The sequence below is a fragment of the Podarcis bocagei genome (genome assembly GCF_964188305.1).
Source record: "Podarcis bocagei genome assembly, chromosome: 14".
Classification (NCBI taxonomy): Eukaryota; Metazoa; Chordata; class Lepidosauria; order Squamata; family Lacertidae; genus Podarcis; species Podarcis bocagei.
In genome coordinates this window covers 18,692,117-18,702,046 of record NC_138139.1, presented here as the reverse complement: position 1 = coordinate 18,702,046, position 9,930 = coordinate 18,692,117, and the positions used below count along the sequence as shown (strand labels likewise).

Sequence of the window (9,930 nt, the reverse complement as noted above, 5' to 3'; positions counted from 1 at the left end):
TTGTTGAGGATGCCCCGGATTCATGTTAGCAAAAATTGCGACAGTATGTGTATGTGACATCACAGGCATGTGACGCTGCCCCCCCCCCAAAAAAATCTTGGGTCCAAGCCGGCATCTCTGCCTTTTACTCAGATTTATCTGTCTGCAGTGCACGTACGACAAGGCTACAGAGCAATGACAGTTAGGCAAAAGTGGAGTGGTGTGAGATAACAGTTTGGGGAAAGGAACTGGCAGCCACGAAGGAGTCCTGCGCAAAATGAACTCTTGTGACAGTTTCCTGCGACAGCACAGCTTCGATGAGGAAATGAACATCCTTCACCGAAAAATTTTCACATTTTGGCAAGGTGAAGTGGTGCTGCTGACACGGGCGGTATTTATGTCCTTTTCTAAACATGGATTTTGCTGGCGCAGAAAACTTCATGATAGAAATGTGTCTCCTACAGTTCTGTCTCCCAGACAGCAGGGACTTGCTGAAGCATAATGGCATTCATTCAGTTTCGGCCCCTGAGATAAATGCAGCTTTCTCGTGAGAATGACATTTGCTCCAGAGAAAGAAAACCTCTTGGATTTGCACCCTAACTCTCTTTCTGGCAACTGGGCTGTTCCATATTTTAATGCACTACAGCCAGGCATGACGCCTGATTCCTTTCTAAAGCAGATTGTAGGGTCAGTGGGAACTGCGTTAAAACCCAGTGTGAACTGGATTGCAAACTTTAAAACAACAGCCTTGCTGTGTATGTTAAGGTGATCAGGCCTGAGGCACACAGCCCTGGTACTTTATTTGCAAAGGAAGAAAATTATTATTATTATTATTATTATTATTATTATTATTATTATTATTATTATTATTTTATTTATACCCCACACATCTGGCTGGGTTCCCTCAGCCACTCTGGACGGCTCCCAACAGATTAAAAACACGATAAAACATCAAACATTAAAAACTTTCCTAAACAGAGCTGCCTTCAGATGACTTCTAAAAGTCAGATAGTTGTTTATTTCCTTGACATCTGGTGGAAGGGCGTTCCACAGGGTGGGCGCCACTACCGAGAAGGCCCTCTGCCTGGTTCCCTGTAACTTCACCTCTTGCAGGGAGGGAACTGCCAGAAGGCCCTCAGAGCTGGACCTCAGTGTCCAGGCTAAATGATGGGGGTGGAGACGCTCCTTCAGGGATACTGGGTCAAGGTCGTTTAGGGCTTTAAAAGTCAGCACCAAAACTTTGAATTGTGCTCAGAAACGTACAAGGATTTAACAATAAACAACCAGGCCAAAAATGAAAGTTCCAAAGCTTGCATTCCTAACCAAAATTTTTACACTTCTAGGGCATCCTTTACCTTATGGAGAGTAACCCCGAAGAAAAGAAAATAGAAATTTGAGTGAAGGAATTATCCCACCTAGGCAAACTTATCTCCGATACAGACACAAAGTATCTGAGCTAAGGATCCTTGTAACAACCAAAATTAGGGATGGGGGGGGGACAGGAGTGAGATATGAGAGAAGGAGGTGCCTACAGATACATTCTGTCTTGGGGTTTCCCTGTATATCCTTGGAGTTGGCATTGAGGCAGAACTGCCTTTGTGTACACTTGGGAAATGAACTCCCATCCCATATAATCCAGAACGCCATAAAGTTACACAAGCAGCAAACCATTGCCAAAATACAGGTTTATCTCAATATTGCCCTCTGCACATGCATGGGAGAATCTGTTACATAGGTCCAAGGAAGTAGTGAAGTCCCAGCAGATGTGACTGGCTTGAACTTCACATCCACTGCCCCAGCCTTCCTTGTTTGCTTCAGGCTCTATAAGCAAGAAACATTCGCACACTTAACTAAAAGTAATGTTGCCTGCTGAACAGCTGCCCACATATTTTTTAGCTGTATGAATTTATGCATATTGGCAGCACTGTTATCTCTCAGCGCACGCTGCTCTGCAAAACTAGCAACTTACATTTTCAGTGTGAACTGGATTAAGAGCACAACTTTTCTTAACTTTAAAAATAAAAGGACACAGTAGAATGAAGGGTCTAATATATGTTTTCTACGTCATAAAATAATTACAGATGGGTAGCCGTGTTGGTCTGCCATAGTCAAAATAAAAAAATTCCTTCCTGTAGCACCTTAAAGACCAACTAAGTTAGTTCTTGGTATAAGCTTTCGTGTGCATGCACACTTCTTCAGATACACACAGAAGTGTGTGTGAAGAAGTGTGCATGCACACAAAAGCTTATACCAAGAACTAACTTAGTTGGTCTTTAAGGTGCTACAGGAAGGAATTTTTTTATATAAAATAATTAGTATATCATAAGCATAGATGTCTCTTAACATAAGCGTTGACTGACTGGGTTGACAAATGCAAAAGTTTCTCCTTTATTGTTGTTGTTTAGTTGTTTAGTCGTGTCCGACTCTTCGTGACCCCCTGGACCAGAGCACGCCAGGCACTCCTGTCTTCCACTGCCTCCCACAGTTTGATCAAACTCATGCTGGTAGCTTCGGGAACACTGTTCAACCATCTCGTCCTCTGTTGTCCCCTTCTCCTTGTGCCCTCCATCTTTCCCAGCATCAGGGTCTTTTCCAGGGAGTCTTCTCTTCTCATGAGGTGGCCAAAGTATTGGAGCCTCAGCTTTACGATCTGTCCTTCCAGCGAGCACTCAGGGCTGATTTCCTTAAGAATGGATAGGTTTGATCTTCTTGCTGTCCATGGGACTCTCAAGAGTCTCCTCCAGCACCATACAATGGTACCTTAGATTAAGTACTTAATTCATCCCGGAGGTCCGTACCTAACCTGAAACTGTTCTTAACCTGAAGCACCACTTTAGCTAATGGGGCCTCCCGCCGCCACCTCGTGATTTTTGTTCTCATCCTGAAGCAAAGTTCTTAACCTGAGGTACTATTTCTGGGTTAGCGGAGTCTGTAACCTGAAGTGTATGTAACCCGAGGTACCACTGTAATTCAAAAGCATCAATTCTTCAGCGGTCAGCCTTCTTTATGGTCCAGCTCTCACTTCCTCTCCTTTATTAGGGTAGTGAATTTTCTAGAATCTTGTTTAAATAATTCAAGTTGCAATGTAATTGCGGTACTGGGGTGGAGCTTTACAGCAGAAGTCTAGGGTCCAGCTCATCAGAAAGAGCTGCACCCAAAAAAAATGCAGTCCTTGACGGGGGAAAACCTGGCTCACCCCGATAAAAGAATTATGACCATTGGGAGCATTCTCTGAGGGAATTATGGTTTGAGTTTTCTTGAATAAGGCTGTGAAGGTGCCATACTTTTAAGGCACATTTCTCCACACCGACCCAAAGGTTCTTGGGAACTGTGGTTTACCCCTCACAGAGCACCCTTCTTAAACTGCAGTCCCCATGATTTTTTTTCAGTTGGGGGGAATGTGTGATTTAAATGTAGAGTATTTAGTGTTTACACAGCCTCAGTTACAAAATGGTGGAAGAGGAATGGCTACAGCAGAGCTATGTTTCGTGGTAAGGGATTAAGGTATTTGGAAAGCAAAAACAGAGCAGCTGAAATTGTTTTTTAAAATGTACCGTAAACCTTCTTGAAGACCTGGTGGATATAAATAATAAGTTGTGAAGGCCTAGTTTGAACAGTACATCAGTTTGGTAAAAGATAACACCATTCCTTTGATTTTAATCCAGGAGAACCTTGCTTGTAGTCTCAATGGATCATTTTACTGATTAGCTAGACTTTATTTATTTAAGCCCAGGTCTTATAGATGAAAGTTAAAGTTTATATATGCTTTAGCTGTATATTTCTTGTTTAAAGGCTGGAAACAAAGTCTTGTGTTCTATTTTGAATCCACATGGTCTTAAAATGTTAATTACACATTAAGCTGCCCACAGTTATTTGTTTCTTAAAGTTGAAGGAATTTCCCCCATGCAGATTGAAGGCTTGTACCCTAGTATACTTGATCATACAAATTTCCAAAAATGTGATATGATTGTAACTTGAAAAGAGATTGCGCCTTATGAACATACAAACATATAGTCCTGACTCAAGTTGTTCAAGTATTTTCCTGTTGAAGACCTAGCCAAGTAAATACATACTATAATGGTGGTCTAAAAAATTGGTGGGGGAGGAATTTGCATTTTGTTTGCATTTTAATTAGAAACTACCTAAGTCACACGTTTTGACCCAATACACAAAACAAGACACAACTGTCCTTCAAAATTCACGTTTCTCTGAATCTTGTGGCGCAGTTCTGCAAACAGAAAATGTGTACAAAAATAGTATGTTCAGTGCGGGGGGGGGGTACTCTGAAATGCTGGGATTTTTTTAATGAGGATCCCACTCCTCAAAGTTGTAAACTGCTGGAGAAATGTGGCTGGGAAAATGAGAAATAAAGATATCAACAAGTATTCTGTCTTAGAAAATTTCCAGTGTGAAACAACTGCCTCTCTTTTAAAACAATATTTGGCAATTCAAAATGGAGGGAAATGCAATAGCAAGGATTGGAGTTGCTTAATATCAACCTAAGGCTGAGTTATGTTGTTGTCTAGTCTGTTGATTAAAGGTCATGCTGAAAAGTAAAGAATTTAGATTGGCAGAACTGGATGAACTTGGCTTCCAAACGCTTCCTCCTGTTGCAACTCCTCCAGTTTAATATTTTACTTAGCACCAGTTGTGCTGGAGTCCGCTTGCAAAACACAGAAGTGGAACAGCAACTGTCTCGAGGAGGTTATGCTATGTCACAATGCTTCTCACCCAGGGCCAGATTTCGGTTTGATGAGGCCCTCAGCTACTGGCAGTAATGGGGCCCTTTATATGTTCAGCTGTTCTTTGTCAACAACAAATTGTCACTGTTCTTTGTGTTGAATATACAGTGGTACCTTGGGTTACATACGCTTCAGGTTACATACGCTTCAGGTTACAGACTCCGCTAACCCAGAAATAGTACCTCGGGTTAAGAACTTTGCTTCAGGATGAGAACAGAAATCGTGCTCCAGCGGCGCAGCAGCAGCAGGAGGCCCCATTAACTAAAGTGGTGCTTCAGGTTAAGAACAGTTTCAGGTTAAGAACGGACCTCCAGAATGAATTAAGTACTTAACCCAAGGTACCACTGCATGCTATATGGTAATTTATGGACCTAATAGGTATCTAAAGACATTTGCTCAGAACAAAATATGTATTTTATCAAATTAATTGTTGAACTGAAATACAATTAAGAAGAAGTACCATATTTTTCCGTGTATTTTTCTGCCCCCATGTATAAGATGCCCCCTGTTTTTAGGGACACTGTCAGATGGCAATGGTGGTTGCTCGTGAGTAGCAAGGTCAGAACAGAGGCTGCCCCCCACTGTCTGGGTTAACAGCCATAGAAAGAGAGTCCCTGTGGGTGAGGACGTTTGGCCCTGCAAACTACAGTTCCCATCGGCCCCAGCAAGCATAGCCAGTGGCCTGAGATGATGGGAGTTTTAGTTTGGCAGCATCTGAAGGGCCAGAAGATATTTCCCTATCTGCCTTGTTGGGACCTACAAAGTTCCAAGTTTTCAGCCACTTAAAACTTTCAGCCACTGAAGTTCATGGTTTCAACCATTCTGTTTTTCATGTTTCCCCACCCTTTAGCAAGCCAGTTTTCTGTAACCACCTGAGCACGCTCAGCCCTCAGCGAATTGTTTTCGGGACTCCCCTCACTAAGGGTTTTCCCCCTTATAGATTTTCATACTTCTATGCACATTGTGCTTCTGCAAACGTCTGTTCCCCTAAGCTTGCTGATATCTTCCCCTTGTGCGTAGGTGTGCCAGTGGAATAAGCATCTTAAACATCTGGGGGTTGTGGTCAACTAACGTGTACTCAGAGTTAGACCCATTGCAATGGATGGCCATGACTGACTGAGGTTCACGAATCTCAGTGGGTTTAACTCTGAGTAGAAGTAAGTTGCATGTTTACCTTTGGAACGTTGGGAGTGAAGTAACAAGGCTTGTTATAAGTAGGGTTGCCATGTTTCCTAAAGAGAAAATCCGGACACAAAAGCTTGCAGATTCTCAAAGACAACATGAAGTTTTGGAGCTATTTTTAAGGAAATTCATCAAAATCTACTGGTGATTTCCTCCCAGCCACTGGTTCAGACTGCTGTATTCTGGCTATGTCCAGAAAATTCCAGACGTATGGCAGCCCTGCCTGGACCACTGGGAGGCAGTTAGCAGAAAGACATCATATTTTCCCCTCACTGATCCCTTCCTGAGTAACTAACTGCCTGTAGATCTTCTCTCAAGCTTTACTTCCTTCCTACTGCTTCTTCAGTATTAAGTGTTGGACTCTCCTTTTGTAAGTTGGTTCTCAGAATGGCCTTGTTTGCCAGGAGTAAGAAACCTTTCTTTATTCTTCAACCAGCAGTCTTAATGGACTATTTATTTCTGCTCTCCTCCGATACATACACACACATATGGAGAGAGACCATTTCAACTTGATTATTTGAGAAGATTTAATGTAATCTGAAGGAAGCTGTCCGTGCATCATGCGATAACAGTTCTGATTTACCGTGAATTGTATCAGATGCAATGTTTCCAACACAGGCATACAAAAACATAAATAAATAACAGATAAATAAGTTTGGAAACGGGAAGGACGAAGTGCTCCCTTTGGCTCAGTAAGGCAGTCTCGGTTTTCTAATAGCAGGAATCCTTCCCGGAAGGCATGGCGATATAAATATCTGGTGGTCACCAAGGAACCAAGTTTGTCAGTAATATTGACTGAAGAACGAGAAAGCGGAGATGAGTTTTGTCTTGATGTAGTGCAAGGCCAGCCAAGGACTCTTCTCTTCACCCAACTTTGCAAGGAAGCTGTCCTGCAGTAGGGGAGAAGAATAACATTCTCGTTAGGGGTCAATTTCTTATGACACTCCTGCTGCACTACTGGACCACGATTTCTGTTCTCATCCTGAAGCAAAGTTCTTAACCCGAGGTACTATTTCTGGGTTAACGGAGTCTGTAACCTAAAGCATCTGTAACCTGAGGTACCACTGTACCCACTGTTGAATAGTGGAAAAGATTGATGAAGGCCACAGCTCTGTTGGATTCACAGCTCTTTATTGCAGCATTTAGAACTGCTCCTGGAATCAGACTGACTGCAACCTAGCTGGTTGCTTTATATAATACTAAGTAACTTGAAACAGTAACAACTCACAACTAGCTAACCAATCAACGACAGTTTTCAATCCTTCATTTACATACTGGTGGCCCTGAGTGAGAACTGCACAAGGGGTCCTGCACTAATAGACAGCCATGTTTTAACATTGCAGGGCAGAGGAATCCAATACGATAGTTGTGCTAACTCATTGTGCAACGGAATGCACAATCAATTTTGCAAGAAAGTTACCAGTGACCTGCTTATAGACTCTCCTGGAAAGGGACCTTCTGCTGGTGCAAATCATTTCATTAGTGGGAAAAATATACTGCTGAGTGAGTTTGCCTTCGGCAGGACAAGAACAGCCCTCCACTTTTGTTTTGCGACGGGGTGAGCTCCCGTTGCTCGATCCCTGCTCCTCCCAACCTAGCAGTTCAAAAGCACATCAAAGTGCAAGTAGATAAATAGGTACCACTCCGGCGGGAAGGTAAACGGCGTTTCCGTGCACTGCTCTGGTTTGCCAGAAGCGGCTTAGTCATGCTGGCCACATGACCCGGAAGCTGTATGCCGGCTCCCTCGGCCAATAAAGCGAGATGAGCGCCACAACCCCAGAGTCAGCCATGACTGGACCTAATGGTCAGGGGTCCCTTTACCTTTACCTAATTGTATATATTGGGTGAAAAATTGCTTTATTTTATCTGCCCTGCTTATCTCCATTGCTTGTCTCTTCAATTTAAAATTCAAGCAACAACCGAATGATGCACAATCACGCACACACGCACTGAACCCAGAAGTAGCCCCCAAACTTCATAATGGTGTCATGAAAAGGAGTGGAGCAGGGCGAAATGGAGCAAGCTTATGCACACTTGGCTGACACACGTGGGGGTCCAGAGCATAACCCCCACGCAAAACAAGAATTGCCTGTATTATAGGAAAACAACAAGCACTGTAACAAAACACCATTTACAGTGCCAGCACCTGGCTATTGTTGTGCCACCTCAGAAAGCAATACAGTCGTACCTTGGTTATCGAACGCCCTGGAAATCGGACGTTTTGGCTCCTGAATGCTGCAAACCTGGAAGTGAGTATTCAGGTTTGTGAACGTTCCTTGGAACCAGAACATCCGACGGGGCTTCCATGGCTTCTGATTGGCTGCAGGAGCTTCTTCTGATTTTAACCCTCAGTGCCTGAGGGGGGAGGAGATGGTCTTTCAGGTATTTGGGTCCCAGTGCCAGATTAGCAAACTGAGTAGGCACCTTTTAGGATCCCCACGACAACAGAGGAAAGTAATATTTGATATTGAAAGAAAATGACAAACTAGCTTTCTTAGTTCAATGTGAGGGAGTGGGTGAGATTTTGACTGCCTAGGGGCCTCCATGGGGTTTAATCCAGTACTATAGGGACCCAAGTCATTTAAGGTTTTAAACAATGCCCAACTGAGCAAACTTACCCAGCCTCCATTTTCGCTGATCCATGTAGCTTTGGTGTTTATAAATTCAGTGACACAGTGGCAAATCGGTTCCACGTTTTCTCTTGTCAAAGGAACTCCATGCTGTCGCAACGTCTTTGCAATAATTCCTGCGAAGACGAATATTGTCAAAATCCGTCCCCAGTTGGTGTTCCCGTCAGCAAATTCCTGTGCCATCACCTGGCTGAAAATGTCACTGGCCTCCTCAACAGAACTGATCTTGATGGAGCGCCAAAGTGGCTTTATCTTCTCTTCCACTTCTTCCTGAAGCGAAGGTGCTACTCTTGCCAAGACTTGGGCAACTCGACTCGGGGCAGCGTCCAGTTCGGCATCCTCACAAACATGTTTCAAGTAGTCTTGGACCAAAGTGTAAACAGGCTGCAACTGGTTGTTTTCCATTGAGAAACGAGCACAGAGGGCAAAATGCAAGCTTTGACCTCGACAATGCAGCTTCAAATGATTTTCAGGTTGCTTGAGAGCTGAACTTAGTAACTTCAGCCTTTTCATGCAATGGTTTCCTCAATGGGGGTGGGGTGGAATTTTTCGCCACACTTTCAAGAAAGTCCATTTGCATGCAGCTTGTGGCTAGGAAATGGAAGTTTCCAGCGTGGGGAAAAAAAAACAGGTTTCTAGCTTAGACTTCCCCTAAAATGATTTGTGAGTTCTCTAAATGCAGATAGAGGAACCGTTAAAAGTTATAACACAGTGGAACCTCGGTTGTTGAAAGTAATCCGTTTCGGAAGACTGTTTTGACTTTTGAAACGTTCAGCAACCGAGGCGCAATGGGCGGTCAGCAAAATCCATTGAAAAAATGGAGAAACATTCCTCAGAAGCCATTTGACGCCTGAGGCACGTTTGGAAATGGAAGCATTCACTTTCGGGTTGTCGGTGTTCGGAAGCCGAAATGTTCGACTTCCAAAGCATTTGACAACTGAGGTTCCACTGTATATTAAAAACCCAAGTAATCAGCAGCTGCAACCTGGCATATTAATGTTGCTAGATCAAGTAGGTTTACACAGGATCAGATCTGTGTACAAGACAGTCTGTGTGTGTGTGTGTGTGTGTGTGTGTGTGTGTGTGTGTGTGTGTAGACACAGATAAGCATTGCTGCAAGCTGCTGTACCAGCACAAGGGTTCATAGAAATGTTAGTATCCTGATTTTGGCATGGCATCAGTTCCAAGACCTAACGCCAACCTCAATAATAGTACTTTGGAGTGAAGAACCAGAGCAGTGTAGTGATTGGATCAGAGTCTTGGATTAGGGCTGGGAATTCTCTGTTGGGTCATTTCAGATGACCTGGCTATCTTCCAGTCTAACCCACCTTGCAGGGTTGCTGTGAAGATGCTGTCAGTGAGGGTAAGGACCCCTGTGCATTGCCTTAAGTTCCTTG

The 9,930-nt window shown here is 43.5% G+C and overlaps 1 protein-coding gene across 1 annotated transcript; it reads right to left on the bottom strand.

Annotated features, from left to right (window-relative positions):
- Window positions 1-6,405: 6,405 nt before the first annotated feature.
- Window positions 6,406-9,519, bottom strand: BCL2A1 (BCL2 related protein A1). Its single transcript, XM_081171335.1, has 2 exons — window positions 8,522-9,519; window positions 6,406-6,793 (listed from the first exon to the last, which is right to left on the bottom strand). Exons 1-2 carry the CDS (start codon window positions 9,044-9,046, stop codon window positions 6,686-6,688), a joined length of 633 nt encoding a protein of 210 aa, XP_081027461.1. The 5' UTR covers window positions 9,047-9,519; the 3' UTR covers window positions 6,406-6,685.
- Between the last annotated feature and the right edge of the window lie 411 nt (window positions 9,520-9,930).

Coding starts and splice junctions, on each gene's coding strand:
- BCL2A1 (XM_081171335.1), bottom strand. CDS start 9,046: ATGAAAAGGCTGAAGTTACTAAGTTCAGCTCTCAAGCAACCTGAAAAT. Junction 6,794..8,521: donor TCAGCGAAAATGGAGGCTGG/GTAAGTTTGCTC, acceptor CCCCTACTGCAG/GACAGCTTCCTTGCAAAGTT.